At 38.2% G+C, this 17,047-nt stretch overlaps 1 protein-coding gene across 1 annotated transcript in view; it reads left to right on the forward strand.

The window, feature by feature from the left end:
* The window catches only part of LOC107296169 (NADH-ubiquinone oxidoreductase subunit 8-like), a 17,464-nt gene extending 7,135 nt beyond the window's left edge, over positions 1 to 10,329 (forward strand). Inside the window, exons 4-7 of the mRNA XM_015825515.1 lie at positions 2,243 to 2,332; positions 3,383 to 3,555; positions 8,158 to 8,286; positions 8,375 to 10,329. Coding sequence (XP_015681001.1) covers positions 2,243 to 2,332; positions 3,383 to 3,555; positions 8,158 to 8,286; positions 8,375 to 8,506 — 524 coding nt within the window. The 3' untranslated portion in view covers positions 8,507 to 10,329. The remainder of the gene's footprint in view (positions 1 to 2,242; positions 2,333 to 3,382; positions 3,556 to 8,157; positions 8,287 to 8,374) is intronic.
* Positions 10,330 to 17,047: the final 6,718 nt, after the last annotated feature.

Genomic DNA, 17,047 nt, shown 5'->3' on the forward strand with positions numbered 1-17,047 from the left:
GCAGTTTTTCTCAGTGAGATGTAGTGCCCAGAAAATTATGCTGTGCTGGTGCAACTTGTAAAGTCGTTATTTGTAAGATAATTCATGGATTCTGCTGGGAATAGGACAGGCAAGGAAACAGTTACCAGTGTCCTTGGACATGGACAATGTTCTTTGCAAGATTTTTGCCCCCCGAAGAACATTGAGACCTATGCTTCTGTTTGTGCAGTTTCCATAATAAATCTTTTATTAGCGTGGTCATCTTTGTATAATGATTTATTTTATATGTATTTACTGTATAAATTTCATTACAGAAGTTTTTCTACAGGGTAAAAACAATTCGAATTTTAAGTTAAAGATAAAGGAGAAAGTTAATATAAAATTTAAAAAGAAAATTAGAAAAAAGGGAAAAATAATAAACAATAAACAAGTGGCTTCTGGTCTTCTTAATAGTAGTGTATGTACATTCATATTTTACCCTCTCTAAGATAACATCAAAGGTTCCTTTTGATGTTCTTCCAAAAAAACTGTAATTAAATGGTCTTTCTTATTTCAAATAATACATATAATAATAGAGGGAGAACTGTTTGAGGATTCAAAAGTACTGACATGGAAGGTTAGTTGGCAAAAGAAAAAGCCAGAGTAAGGCTGAAAGAAACTAGGGTTTTGATTTATTAGAGGGGAATTTTATACTACTGTAGAGGGTTGAATATAGTAGAAAATAGATCATTTTTAGAAAATAAAGTACTAACATTATAATTGAATAGGTAAGATGTGTAATAAGATTAATAGACTTTTGGTTTAATATGGTGAAAAATAGATAACTTTTAGAAAATAAAATAAGATTATATCCAAATAGATAAGATGTATATTTAGAATATTAGATTTTGTTATAAAAAGGGGAAAATGTAGAAGTTGAGATAAGGGAAACTCTGGTCACCTAAAGCTTGGAAATTATAGTATATCAAATGTTAAGTTGACTATTGAGGGGAAATTAAATCCTGGGAAAAAAGCAATATCAGGACATTGATTGTATATAAGGATTGAATGCAAACACAATTAAGATATGTATAAGCTAAACATTATTGATAAATGTAACAAAGATGGTTTTACTTAGTTGATAACAATAAGAACTATATTAGCTCAACATGAGATAGTAGATATTAAGGGAAAAAGAGAGGAAATATCTGATGTTGTAACTTGAGATTTGTGCTAAAGATTTATGTATGTTATTGAATTATTGATTACCCAGTCACCACGTTGCTTTTTAAATGTTTAATTGGAAAATTAGAAAACTAATTTATATATATATATAATGGCCCCTTTTTTCTATAATCTACCCTTGCTCATCATCAAATCCATAAATCATCACTTCATTTTTTTTCTTTTTTCATCAAAAACACTATAAAGGTTTTCCAGTTTCTACTAAATGTAGTAGTTGATCTTTTTCTAAGCTAACAAGTTAATTTTGTCATCTGTGCTAGATCATCATCAAAATACCTGTGGAGGTATTATGGCATCTTTCCATTTTTGTGTGTATAGTTGTCTCTCAGCAGGGTTCATATGTAAAAATAATCTTTTTTCTAATAGTTCTGGTGTCAGTTGAATTTTAATCTTTAAAATTCTTTTTATCGGTATATGTATTTGAATCCAAAATTTACTGTTTTGCTTTTTACAAGTCCATGAAGCATGAAAAAAAAAACCCAACCTCTTTGTGTATGTCCACATTTCTAGCATAAATTTGAAGTACCTTTATACATTCTGGATAATTATTCTGGAGTCATATGCCAACAGTCTATCAATTTACCAACATACTCTTATAGGTTATAACATTATGTGAATTTCAATCCTTCTAACCACATGTTTTCCTACTGTTCCAGCAGTATGTTATGTCCAAAATTCTTAGGCTATTCTATCATACATTCTCTTGTTTGTCCTACATTTCAAATTTCAGCAAGAGTTGAAGAGTTTGGCAAATTACACGTTCATCTGTGCATTTCAATTTCAAATTCTGTCTTCTGTTACTCGGTTCCAAATGTCCTGTAATCTATCTTCAATCTTTCTCTTAATTGTGCACACAAAAACCATTCAAAGCTAAATCCACCTGCAGTCAGCTGCTCGCTTGGTTTCGTCTTAACGTTCTCCATGTTCTTGTTTTAATACTTCTCGCTAGGTTATTGTTTCTTTCCTATAAAATGCTTCTGTGATGTCTTTGAGACTTCTGAATGGCAACAATTCCCTCCTCATTGTTGTTTTGCTGCAGAGTATGTGAATGCAAAGGAGGAGCCAGCAGACTGGAAATCGGTCACTGATAAAGCTGCACAGACTCTCTTGTGGACAGAACTTATTCGAGGTGAGAAGTAATGAGAAAAGTGATGGCTGTTATTTCTGAGCATTAAGTGAAATGACATAAAATGGTTTACCCTAAGGAAGTTAGTTGTTCTGTCCTATTATGCTTCCTCTTGTCCTTGCAGCCTAACCGTTGGATATATAATTTATTTTCTTTTCCTAGGCCAGGGGTAGGCAACTTTGGCTCTTTTATGACTCATGGACTTCAACTCCCAGAATTGGCTCAGGAATTCTAGGAGTTGAAGTCCACGAGTCATAAAAGAGCCAAAGTTGCCTACCCCTGTCCCAGGCCATACATGCTGGCCTGGGAATTCTCAGAAATCCACACATCTTAAAGTTGCTGAGGTTGAGAAACAGTGTTCTAATGTGTGGATTGTTATTGTTTTTTTAAATTGGAATGGGCATTTGAAGACAGACTCCTAATAGATAGAAAACATCTGTATTCTATAAAACTGCAGCATGAGGAGGATCCTTGCATTTTAGTCTAACCCTCTCTTTCATGTAGGAATCCGAATTAAAGCAGCCATGACAAATCCCTGTCTAGCTTCCCTATTCAGTGTCAAAGGAGGCCTCCATTTCTGAGGGCAGCTGGCTCCACTTTGAACCTACTGTTAAGATTTTTTCTACCATTCAGTTGGCATTTCGTTTCCTGTAAATTTAACCCGTTTGGTCATCTGTATTTTTGAACAAGGGAGAACAGATCTTCACCGTACTTACTTTGAAGTGGGATATATATATATACTTGCCTGCTCTTCTGGCATTCTGCAGTTCTCACCGGGTCTCGTGTGTGTGTGCGTGCGCGTGCATAATGAATTTCAGAATTTGGCATCCTGGTGTTCTTAGATAAATTAGATTCCAGTTCACATTTATCTCATAATGAATTTCAGAATTTGGCATCCTGGTGTTCTTAGATAAATTGGATTCCAGTTCACATTTGTCTCATTTGGTATGACTGAGAGTATGAAATTGCAGTCCCAAACCTCTGAGGGCACCAGTTTTGCTCTTCTTCGGCTTACTTACACCAATGGTGTAATTTTGTTCCGTTTGAAATTAGGTTTAGCTACCACCATGAGTTATGTATTTCGAGAGCCTGCCACTATAAACTATCCTTTTGAGAAAGGCCCATTGAGTCCCCGATTCCGTGGAGAGCATGCCCTGCGCAGATACCCATCTGGAGAGGAGCGATGCATTGCTTGCAAGCTGTGTGAAGCTGTATGCCCTGCTCAGGTGAGGCTTCTTTTTTCAACTTTTCCTTCTTTTCCCACATGTGCTGCTTTAATAAGCTTTTTCCAAAATATTGCAAAATTTGATGCAAAAAGCATTTGATTCCTAGCTACTACAGATGAAAATTGTGAGCTGGGTTAAGGAGCTGTCATAAGATGGGCCTCGTGTCTTCTCTATGGCTGCACCTTATTTTCTCGTTTGTATGATGGAAGATATTTTCCTTGCAGCAGGAGGGAACTAGATGAAGCTCTGGGTAGCTTCCTAAAGCCTGTGCTCTAATATTTTCCAGCCTGGTAGGTGATTTAATTTCCCTTCTGGAAGTACATTCCCAGAAGTCCCATATAGAATAGGTAAGTTGCAAGGAATTCAGTGAAGCCTGGATGTGACAATATATATGTGAAGAGTTTCTGTAATCTCAGTGAATATGTCTCTCGGCTGCAGAATTCCACTCACAACCTGCTAATAATAATAATAATAATAATAATAATAATAATAATAATAATAATAATAATAATAATAATAATAATAATTATTATTATTATTATTATTATTATTATTATTATTATTATTATTATTTATTGAATTTATATACCGCCCTATCTCCCTTACGGGACTTAGGGCGGTGAACAGGCGATAATAAAAACCACAATAAATATACACAAATTTCTGTCTAAAATCAAATTAAATAACAGGCCTGCTCTAAAAATACCCCATACAAAACCCCCACTAAAACATAATCAAACTACGCCAGGCCGGCCGCACAGAATAGATGAGCCTTCAGGGCTCGGCGAAAAAGGCGCAGGTCCGCAACTGTACGTAGGTCGGGGGGTAGGTCATTCCAGAGGGCAGGAGCTGCCACAGAGAAGGCTCTCCTCTCCCCCTGGGGGTCGCCAGCCGGCATTGTCTGGCCGACGGCACCCTAAGGAGGCCCTCTCTGTGGGAGCGGACTGGTCGAAGGGAGGTGTTTGGTAGGAGGCGGTCTTGCAAATACCTAGGTCCATTGCCACGGAGCGCTTTAAAGGTTGTTACTAACACCTTGAAGCGCACCTGGAAGGCCACAGGCAGCCAGTGCAGCTCGCGCAGGAGAGGTGTTAATGAGAACTGAAACACAGTGCTTTTTATTTATTTATTTTTGTACATATTTTATTAATTTTTGTAGTGTTAGGATTAGGGTTGGTTTTTTTTTTAAATAACATTCTTCATATTTAGCAAACAGCATATTGTCTGGGTTCATGTATTTAAAAACAATTAGTAAGAGTTAATTTCTATATTATCATAATATGTTAGTTAATCGCTCAATAGTCTTTTTCTTATTAGTATATATTCAATGTTACATAGTACATTTCATGTTCCTTTCTCTCTAACTCGCTTTTCTAGCCATTGGTAAAAATGGTCCCATATTCTAAAGTACACTGAGTATACTTTCTCTTTTATTTTTAATGTCAATCTGTCCATTTCTGCACAGGCTAATATTTTCTTAATTAGTAGTTCTTCTGTTGATAAGTTTTCATTTTTCCAATATTGGGCAAATACAATTCTTGCTGCAGTTAATACATGTAAAATTAAGTATATACAATCTTTCTCATAGTTTTCTCCTATTGTGCCTAACAGAAACAGTTCTGGTTTGAAATCTATATGTTTTTTAGTCATTTTTTCCAACCATATGTGTATTTTTGACCAAACTCTTTTAGCTTTAGAGCATGTACACCAGATATGATAAGTACCTGTTTTTTGTTTATATTTCCAACATTTATTTGATGTATTTTTGAACATTTTCGCTAATCTCACTGGTGTAAGATGCCATCTGTAAAACATTTTGTATAAGTTTTCTTTGTAAGCCACCGCTTTCATTCATTTAGCATTTATTTCCCATAATCTTTGCCAGTTTTCTAATTCTATATTATGTCCAAAGTTCTTTGCCCATGTTATCATTGCTTCTTTTACTTGTTCCTCTTCCATCTTTAAGTTTAACAAATATTTATAGAGTTTCTTAATCAATTTTTCATCTGTTTTTAGCAGTATCTGGTCAAATTCTGTCTGTTCTTTATAAAATCCTGTTGTAGCATCTTTTTCATATCTTGTTTGAATTTGCAAGTATGGCCACCATGATAGTTCAATACCTTGTTCTTGTAAATCTTTTCTGTCTTTCAGTTTTCCTTCATTGTCTAAAATATCTTTATAAGTCACAACTTTCTAGTAATTGATTAAGTTTGGGTAAGCAAATGCTTCTATTGTTGAAAGCCACCCAGGTATTTTAATATAGATTTTCGCTTTTGTTTTTTCCCATTCTAAAAGAAGTGCACTTCTTATAAAGTGGTTTTGAAAGTATCTATGTATTTTATTCTTCCCATACCACAGAAAGGCATGCCATCCAAGTTGTAGGTCATGCCCCTCTAAGTATAATAGTCTTTTATCTCTTAAGCACTATCCATTCTTTTAGCCATGTTAATATAGTTGCTTGGTAGCATAGCGTCCAATCCAACAGTCCAAGTCCTCCATTTTCTTTCGCTTCTTGTAACATTTTCAGTCTAATTCTACCTTTTTTTCCTTGCCAGATAAATTTCAGTATTGTTGTATTTAGTTCATCAAAAATGTTTTTCCCCAATCTTATAGATATCGTTTGAAATAAAAAGAGTATTTTTGGTAAGATATTCATTTTCACTATTGCTGTTCTCCCCAGTATTGAAAGTTGTAAGTTTTTCCATTTTTCCAGATTCCATTTTATTTGTTTTAACAATCTTACATAGTTGTCTTCTTTTATTGTTGCACATCTTGCTGTTAAGTAAATTCCCAAATATTTTTAACTATTTGAAGGTTTGTTTTTTTCCTAATCTATTTTTTTGTTTTTCTGTTAAGTTTTTAGTTAGCACATTAGTCTTTTCTCTGTTTATTTTCAACCTTGCCACTTCTCCAAATTCTTATATTTTCTCCATAAGCTTAACGCTTGTTTCAAGCGGTTCTTCTAATATGAAAACCAAGTCATCTGCAAATGCTTGTAGTTTGTATTTTTCATCTTTTATTTCCAGTCCTTTAATTTCTATATCTTGTCTAATATTTCTATTCAATATTTCCAGTGTTAATATAAATAATAGTGAAGATAGTGGGCATCCCTCTCTTGTGCCTTTTTTAATGTCAAAGTTTTCTGTAAAATCTCCATTTACAATTATTTTAGCTGTTTGTTTATGATAAATCGTTTTGATTACATTTGTAAAATTTTCTCCAAAGTTCATTTCCTCTAGTTCAGGCATGTCAAACTGCCGGCCCACAGGCCGGATGCGTCATGCCGAAACCGCGCCCACCACATTGCTGGCAATGGGGAAAAAGTCCCAATACGTCGTGCGACATCATGTGACGTCGTGAGTTTGACATGCCTGCTCTAGTTGCTGGAACATAAATTGCCAGTTTACGTTGTCGAACGCTTTCTGTGCATCTAGAAATATTAAAGCCATCTTTTTCCCTGAATGAATTTCATACCACTCTAAAACATCTAGAATCGTTCTTAAATTATTTTTTATCTATCTTTTAGGTAGAAAGCCATTTTGGTTTGTATGTATAAATTCGGTCAGGAATTTCTTTAGTCTTTCTGCTATTATTGAAGCGAAAATTTTGTAGTCTACATTTAATAACGATATTGGTTGTAATTTTTTATTTGCGTCAAGTCAGAGTCTTCTTTGGATATTAAGGAAATATTAGCTTCAGTCCATGTATTTGATATTTTAGCCTCCAAAAGTATTTCATTACACAATTCTTTCAATATTGGGCTTAGTATATCTTGTAGTGATTTGTAGAGCTCCATAGGTAATCCATCTGGGCCCAGGGACTTACCATTTTTTGCCTTTTTATGGCCTCTTTTATCATTGATATTTTCCGATTTAATATATTTTGAATATTCTCTGGAATTTTTGGTAAGTCTGCTTTTTTTAGGAACTTCTGTATTTTTTCTTTTGAAATTTCCTCTGCTTTATAAAGTATCTCATAAAAGTCTTTAATAATTTAATTCTAGAACTGTATGCATGTGCAAAGAAATCAGATAATGATATAATTTGGGCTAAGCCCCTACATTAATAAAAAAACACTGTATTAAAAAAACAGAGTGCTTTTTATTAATGTAGGGGCTTAGCCCAAATTATATCATTATCTGATTTCTTCGCACATGCAAACAGTTCTAAAGTTAATGCTAAAACCATGGATTTTCTCTAGCGCTAAGGGAAAGTTATTTAGGAATGGATGTTCCATCTAATGCTAAAATTCTGCTGGCTATAGCGAAAGCACTTTTGTCTTCAAGAATCCCTTCTCTTCTGTGGTATTATCCCTCTCTAGTTTTCTTAAGTGTTGCATGTCTTTGATTCAGGTCCTTCATTCCAAATGAATTTATTATAGCATGGATAAATTTCAGCTTGGATTGTCTAGACTTCTAAAACTGGAGTTTGGAATGTCAGTATGCTAAAGCAGGATTGAATAATTTCTGTGGGTCAGACTTGCAACAAGCTAGGAGAGGGAGTAGGAGATCCTCCTGCCTGACATCCCACTGCTAAGATGTTTACAGCTAATTTTTGAATAATCCCAGGGTGCCCTCCTGACTCTGAGAATCCTTTTTCTCAACAGGCAATCACTATTGAGGCAGAGACTCGAGCTGATGGTAGCCGCAGGACTACTCGATACGACATTGATATGACCAAATGTATCTACTGTGGATTTTGCCAGGAAGCCTGTCCTGTTGATGCCATTGTGGAGGTGAATGGGATAGTGGATGGGTGATTTTGTTAACTAAGATGTCAGTCTGGATTTGATTTTACTACGTCTCTTTGCTCTGTCTCTGCAGGGCCCCAATTTTGAGTTCTCCACTGAGACACACGAAGAGCTCCTATACAACAAAGAGAAGCTGCTCAACAATGGAGACAAGTGGGAAGCTGAGATTTCTGCTAATATCGAAGCTGATTATTTATATCGATGATAGAACATTTCCCTCAACCTTCAAATATTTTATCAGCATGCTCATCCAAAGTTAAACCTATAATAAAAGGGCATGCACTCATTCTTTGTTTTCCTGTGTTTTGAAGAAAAGTAGAATTTCTAGGCAGCCTTTCTGTTGATAATGTAGCATACATCATCCTATTTGCAGTTGGAAAAGGTGGTTGGGATTGAAAAGCAAGACTATCTTCTTTTTAATGCATAACCTCTGATCTTTGACTTCATGGGATAACTTTAAGTGTGGAAAGAAGTGGTGGTTAAGGAGAGACAGAGACACCGACAGCACATTGTGTTGCTTTGTATCCTCTCTGCTCAACAAACGTTTGGAAAGGAATGCTGCAGAACTGATATCACTTCTTTTAAGAAGTCAGTTTGAATAATCAGCAAATCCCATTCTGATACTCTTAACATAGTATTTGGAAATCTCCGTCAAGTTGGAAACATGCTAGCTCATGTGGGGAAAAGTAGGCAAAATGTTTCTGTATTCAGCATGCTATTAATATGAAAATTAAAATAGGTATAGCTCTCGCCCTATGATTACTAATTTTCCAATAGATGCCATTATGAGAAGCCTATGCCAAAAAGCCTTAAGTAGAATGGAAGGGACTGCTTTAATACAAAAAAAAAATCACACTTGTAAAATTATTGGTATTCGGCAGTGGAGATTTTGTTGGGCATGGCTATATATGCTTGCTCCAACCTGTGAAGGAGTGAGGTAACTCTCATGTACATCAGCTCTGTAGCACTGCATCCCTTAACACTGTTGTGTTGGCTGTGCCTACAAAAGACTCAGTGCTCAAAACGTTAATATTCAGTATGTAACAATTTAATTACTTCGTTACCAAGTGATAGGGTCGTAAGGCATGATGTCATGTGACCAAGCCAACTTATGACTGCAGTTCCAACAGTCCTAGTTGCTATCATGGGGCAAATCCTATAAGGATTATTAGGACCTGTCACAAGAGCCTCTTGTTCAATGCCGCTGTAATTTCAAATGGTCACTGAAGGAATGGACATTAAATAAGGACTACCTGTAATACTGGTTCAAAGAAAATACACATTCCAGTGTATTTTAACTTTAAATCTTTCAAAAGCAAACTTTTTTTATCAATAAGGCTATGATATATTTACAGTCCTGTTGGAGCACTGATTTCCAGCCTGTATAAAGTGTTTAAGTCATTTATATTTTCTGCAGAAATTGCATTATCTCCTGAATTGGAAATCTGTTAAAATCCTCCCCCTCCCATGCCCCAAATTTAGTTTTCTGAACATTTATTGTTTTCCATAGTGTGTATAATATATACAGCATTATTCGCTGGAAATAAATTAGACAGTTGTAGAGAGTTATTAAGATATGCATACAGCAAAGATTTAAAAGTCAGGTTATGAATGGAGAAGAGTGAATTGTCCCATTTAACACCGTTTCTGTGTGCTAGCAAAGAAGTCTTTTTGCTAGCTGTTATTATATAACATGCCCTGCTTAAATATTTTAATGCAAATGAATTGTATAATCAAATCTTCTGAAATAGGATCAGACATGGAGTAAAGGAAGTCAAATGATGTTTAATATCTGGAAAAATGTAACTTGTGGTGAATCAGCTTTCACAAGCAAATGGATATTGTATATATTTGATATGGTTGTACTTGTTTAAGTGTAGTATTAATTGGCTTGGATTTGTACTTTACTACTACATTGTTTTTAAACTAAAAAATTATTGGAAAAGTCTATCCACATGAAGGCTTGGAGATGATATGGGATAAATGAACCAACGACAAAACAATTTATAAAGTTCATCTGTATCCCAAGGCAAAGATGTAGAGACTTTTATTAAGATATTTATAATCTTTTCTGGTTTCTGAAGAGAATCTAGGAAGTAACACAAAAAAACAATAAACTGCAAAACTGTTAGATATTTCTTATGGGACTGCTTTGCATGTTAAATACTTCAGCATACAGTGTGTGTGAAACTATATAATGCTATACATGACAGATGCTGAAAGCTCTACCCACATGAATAGTTTGTTGTAGTATGTGAAATAGCTTGGAAATATCAATGCTTGCTTTCAGGTTTTTTTTTACTGCAAGTATAGCCCCCCATTTTTCTATTTTTTTTCTCTCTCAAAATTATGTAGTGAGTATTCATCTTTTGATATAGGACAGTGGTGGCGAACCTATGGCACGTGTGCCAGAAATGGCACGCAGAGCCCTCTGTAGGCACACGCCATCGCCCCAGCACACGTGGTCTCTAAAAGTTCGCCATCACTGGCCTAAGGCCAGCCAACCTGGAGCCGCCATTGGGGAGCCCATCATCCCACCCGCCAGAGACCCCCTGCATCTCCCCCAATCCTGCCCGGCTCCCACAGGTGTCCCTCCCCATAAGCAACATCAAGGTGGCCACGCCCACCCCGGCCATGCCCACCTAATCTGCCATGTCTACTGCAGCCACACCCACCCAGTCTGCCCAGCCCACTATCTGCACCCGCCGAGTGGGCCACACCCACCCGGCACCCGGCGATATATAAGTGGGTTTTGGGTTGCAATTTGGGCACTTGGTCTCTAAAAGGTTTGCCATCACTGATAAAGGAGAACATATAGCAATTTATTTTTTTCTCCTGTAAATGCCTGTAAAATAGAAACATTTGATGAAATAATGAGGAAGAGGTGGAGAGATGCATGCAAAATGCAGATCTTTTACTGACTTATAGCCATGATTGTAGTGATAGTTGCTTTTCCTCACAGATGAACCATCCTAAAACAACTGCAGTAGATAACTTCATATATCACACATAAAAAGGGCTTGCTTTGGTTGTTGCAAGTTTAGATAAAAAAGATAAAAGTGCAGAAAAATCTGGTGTTTACAAGTAAAAGGCTGTGACTTCCCATTTGTTACGATTAGCCATATGGTATGGCTAAAATGTTGTGTAGAAACCGGTATGCTGGCAAGCCCTGTAATTCAGCCCCATGTCATTTTTCCTGCAGATTTTATAATGGCATTCTCTGTAAATATGTTGTTCTGGCACCCATCATCAAAAAGTTACTCTGATGATCGGGGCCTGTGAAATAAATAATTACATCTCAGCATTTTAATAATGCCTTTGCACTTTTTGATGATGCTACTGTGCCTCTATGGCAGAATGGCTCCCAACCTTTTTTATACCCCGCACCCCTAGAACACTTCTGATATATTCTCGCACCCCTTACAAAAGTTCGAAACAACGGCAACAAATTATGCATATACACTAATTTTGAAAACCCAAGTTTTTGCACCCTCTGGAATATCATCTCGCACCCCCTAGGGCAGGGGTAGGCAACCTTGGCTCTTTTATGACTCGTGGACTTCAACTCCCAGAATTCCTGAGCCAGCATGGCTGGGTCAGGAATTCTGGGAGTTGAAGTCCACGAGTCATAAAAGAGCCAAGGTTGCCTACCCCTGCCCTAGGGTTTCCCCGTGATTGGGAAACCCTGCTCTATGGTAAACAGTGAGTAAACAAAGGAAAAGTCAGGAGCTTACTCATCCCTTGTAAGAGGTGCTCAATCAATTGGGGAGGGGGAGTTTCGTGCACCCCTGGTTGCGCAGAGGTATTAAGGTGCAGAAGAAAGTAAAAGATTTAGATTTCCTTTGGTTCTTCTGCCTCATCGTCTGAGAAGCAGGATTCAGTCTGCTCTCCGAGGTCGCACTCTGCTCCCACAACTCGCCGGAAGTGTCTTCGAGTTGTCTGTTGAGAGCTTTCGCAGAGCAATTGGCGGCCCGGGAGACGAAGATACCCAGGTTCTGTTCCTGACGGCATCGCAAAGTGGATGCGTATTTGATTCTTCACAACCGTTGAGTTTCTGGGCCCGACCTCGGGGCTCTCTCCTGAAGACCTCACCGTTTGGGTTTGGCGAGTTCACCCTCTCTGTCTTTTCCTTCAATTATTGCAAGATCCAGCTAACTTTTAAGTGCCCCAGGCGCACAACTCCAGGGCTGCGGCGGCCACCTGCTTGCCGGGAGGAGATGAGCCTGGTTGGATTAGTGGCTGTTGTGGGGTGTGGGGCGAACGAAGAGCCACTTAATGGTAGCGGCTTCTGCCAGAAGCGATCTTTCGGCTCCAATGTGTCTTTTGGGGAATTAGATCCGAGGAGATCCGCCACTGCGTTTCCCATTTCCAGTCTCTCCGGGAGATGCGGAAGTTAGGGCTCTCTTTTGGAGCTGGACTCTCTCCCTTGCCCTCGCGCCTTTTCTGGACTGTAGAAAAATGCTTCTGGCTTGGACTACAGTATGGTCACTCATCTTTGATGCCGGGGTATGTGCACGTGGCATCTTTGGAAAGTTGGGGCAGCTCACGAGAGAGATAAAAGATTCCCCCCTTTCCCACTTTCTTGTAACTCCAAACGATCTTTGCCGCCTTCAGCAATCTCTGATATTCTCCAGAAATATTGGATTTTAGCTGTCGGATGCTGACCCAGCCTAGTCCTGCAGGTCGGGGATTATGGGAATGGAAATGCAAGACACCTGGAGAATAATACAGAATCATCTTCTCTATTTCAAGTAAACTCTGGATGACCCAGGAAAGTAATTAATAACAGCATGCTTCTAGAATCTAGATCAGGGGTAGGCAACCTTGGCTCTTTTAGGACTCGTGGACTTCAACTCCCAGAATTCCTGAGCCAGCATGGCTGGCTCAGGAATTCTGGGAGTTGAAGTCCACGAGTCATAAAAGAGCCAAGGTTGCCTACCCCTGATCTAGATCAACTTGGTTCAGATGCAGCTGTTCAGACCAAACATAAATTCCCCCACTGTTGTAACTGCTTCACTATCCATAAGAGAAGCAATATTATTTGTTAATTTATACAAAATAAAGCTATATTAGCACTCCATTTTGAGATGTGATGATGACTTCCTCAGGAGCCCCCTTGATGAAAAAAAATTGCTGCTCTTTCTCTGTTTGGCTCCTAGAGATGCTTTCACTTCCACATTTGTCTAATAAAAACTTCTGATTTATTTTAAGAGTCTTATATTTTGAGTAGGGACCAACAAAATACTTCTACAGGATGGGGTTAGGTGTTTGGCTGCATTGTTATCTTCTATTTGTCTTCTTTGCATGGGATATTGCTAAACTTTAAAGGCAAAGTCTTCACTAAATCCTGATGATGTCCTCAGCATGTCCGTGTAATTTTTTGGGAAGCAATACAGAAATGGGCTGTGATTCCATCCTTTCAGGTGTTCTGAGTTTCTCAGGTGGTCTCATTGATTAGATTTAGGTGTTAGAATAGAATAGAATAGAATAGAATTAAAGGGACCTTGGAGGTCTTCTAGTCCAGCCCCCTGCTCAAGCAGGAGAACCTATACCATCTCAGACAGGTGAATGTGTAGTCTCTTCTTAAAAATCTCCACTGATGGAGCGCCCACAATTTCTGGAGGCAAGCTGTTCCTCTGGTTGATTGTCCTCACTGTCAGGAAGTTTCTCCTAAATTCCAGGTTGCTTCTCTCTTTGATCAGTTTCCAACCATTGTTTCTCGTCCTTCCCTCTGGTGCTTTGGTGAACAACCTGGCCCCCTCTGCCTTGTGGCAGCCCCTCAGATACTGGAACACTGCTATCATGTCTCCCTTATTTCTTCTTTTCTTTAGATTTTTTTGTGATATGGTGATCAAAATTGGCTGCACTATTCCAGGTGTGGTCTTACTAGGGTTTTATAAAGCAATATTAATACTTCACATGATCTTGATTCTATGCCTCTATATAACCCAGGACTGTATTAGCTTTTTTAGTTGCTGCTGCACACTGCTGGCTCATAGTCAAGTGATCATCCACTAGAACAGGGGTTTCCAACCCCCGGTCCATGGACCAGTACTGGTCCACAGCATGCCAGCAACCAGTCCGCACAAACAAGGAAAGCCCCATGCAGGCAGCACACAAAACCACACCCCCTCCGGTTTCCGGAAAAAACTCTCTCCACGTAACTGGTCCCTGGTGCCCAAAAGGTTGGGGACCTCTGCGCTAGGACTCCAAGGTCCCTTTCACAGTTACTGTTTTTAAGCCAGGTCTCGCCCAATCTGTATTTGTACCTTTAGTTTTTCCTGCCTAAGTGTAAGATTTTGCTTTTCTCCACGTTGAAACTCATTTTGTTGGATAGGGCCCATTGTTCGAGTTTGTCAAGATCTTTTTGGATCCTGAGTTTGTCTTCTGGGGTGTTGGCTACTCCTGCCAGTTTGGTGTCATCTGCAAATTTGATGAGTTCCCCTTCAGTTCCCTCATCTAAGTCATTTATGAATATTTTGAGAATAATATTTTCTTGCCTATGTGATAACTGGAAGGAAGATGATTTTCTGCATTAAAGAGATGAGTGCATTTACTTAGGATGTATTTACTCTCCATTAGCTTGATTTGGCCAACACCAGAAGCCCAAAGTAGCCAAACCGGCTGAGATCCTGTCTGACTTCAACCTTTTCATTTTTCTCTTTGTCTTTAAAATACAAATTTATAAAACACGTCATTAAGTAGCATCCTCTCTTTGTGAGTAGATGAACCCTCAATCATTGGGGTTGTTTTTGAAAACACAAAGTAGGTTGTGCAGAATGTTTGAAGGGGTTTGTTACAAAACAGATCAAAGGGAAAAAAAGAGCCATATTTAATTAGCAGTAGCCAGCCAATGAATAATTCTGAAGTCAGGGTAATTCTCCCAGTAGGTTCATGCTTGTGGTTTCCCCAAATTTGTAGGCTCCTCTTTGTTATTTCTTTGTCCCCACAGCAAGCCATCTTCTTTCTACTGAGGTCGCTTTCTCATTGCAGAGGGGAAACACTGGTCCCTGAGGGTGAAATTGAGAGAAATATATTTTTGTTCTTCATTGATTATTGTGCCTTGGCTTTCCTTTCCTCCTTCCCTCTCCCAGCCTTCTCCCCCAAATGGAAAATGTCCTTTCTCCCCACCCCCATGCTTTAGGTCACTGCAACTACTGAATATTGATGCAGTCCTCATGCCAGCCAGGATCCACAGCCCTTTGGTTGGGGTATTCCGGTATTCATAATCGAACCATCTGTCTTAAAGATAAGCTTTCCCTAGTTGATGGGTTCAATATTTTGGTTTTGAGTGAAATGCATTTTAATTGTTTGGTCAGAAAGGTTTAAAGTTCAGAAAGGTTTACAATAGATTTTTTAAAAAGATATGGTTGAATTTGAATTTAAAACAGAATTATGTACAAATGATGACCATATTATTGCTACTGTGTACAAGCAACTATTAAAATTTGAAATGGAAGAAGAGCAGGTGAAAGAATGTATAATAAAATGAGCTAAAACATGTATGCAAATGGATCAAGGGAAACATATGTGGTTAAAGGATTAAAAAAATATATTCTAATCTTAAGAGATTTTTTAAATAAAATTTCAAATTCATCAGCATTATTTTTCCTTCAGGGCCCTCTGCTTCTGTTTTGCAGCCATTATGTGTCAGTTAAGCTTACTTGATTGAGTTATTGTGAGGATAAGAGGAGGAAGAGGAAAAAAAATAAAGACTATTATTTAGTTGGAGAAAAGGCAGAATATAAATAGAATGATATAAACGAATATAGTGCATTAATTAAGGAGCAGGGATCCGGAAAGGAAGATTTTACTCTGTAGTATCCTTCCATTTGGGACCAAATATATAGCAGAAAAGTTCATGGCTACAGGGAAGTGGATACTCCTGAAGGAGTGTGACTCAAGACAGGATGTTGTTTATGGTTATGACATTAAATTCCTGGACTCATTCCATACCACCAGCATCATACATGGTATCTTATTGTTCAGCAAAATAGTAAGGTGGGAGAAATAATAAAATGCAATTTTATGAAATTTCACACATCTGGGATCTGGGATGCTCTGCTTCTTCATCCCCCACCCCATCCCATTGTGTCCTATCCATGCCATGGAATGAAGGAGAAAAAAATGGACCAAGTCCATTGAAGTTCAAGAGAGAAACAATTTTCCTCAAACCTATTTCTAAATTTGAATGGTCCCTCCCAGAGCATACTAGAGAACAACATAGTATTTGGAGCATCAATTTGCTTTCTAGAAAATTGGTGCTATAGAATTTGTTATTCCTTGGCAGACATTTTGTCAGGGAGCCCATGAAGCTGGCAACCTTCTAATAGAGTTGAGCCTAGTCATCTCTTCAGGCCAAGCTACAAATTTGTAGCTTAATCTGACATAGGTGAGTTCATAATGACTTGAATTCATCTGAATTTCCTCAATGAGGGCACACCTGCAGTATCTCACATATGCCTTTTTCCTCAGAGTGCTTATTTTCAGTTTACTTTGCCAGCTAATGTTGATTAAAAAGTAGAAGTTGCAGACATTAACTCTCCCCAGTGGCGTAGCGTGGGTTGTCAGCACCCGGGGCAAGGCAAGTAATTTGCACCCCCTAACCCGTGGATTTTAGCACTTTCCCACCCCCACTGTTTCTCTTCCTCTCTTCCTTCTCCCCTCACTTCTTCGGTGCGCGTTTGCTGGGAGCCCACCCAGATTTGAGCATCTTGGATTCCGACTCTTTCTCCCACACTCCATA

The sequence above is a fragment of the Protobothrops mucrosquamatus genome, unplaced genomic scaffold, assembly GCF_001527695.2.
Source record: "Protobothrops mucrosquamatus isolate PMUCROS unplaced genomic scaffold, P.Mucros_1.0 scaffold2675, whole genome shotgun sequence".
NCBI classification, from domain to species: Eukaryota; Metazoa; Chordata; class Lepidosauria; order Squamata; family Viperidae; genus Protobothrops; species Protobothrops mucrosquamatus.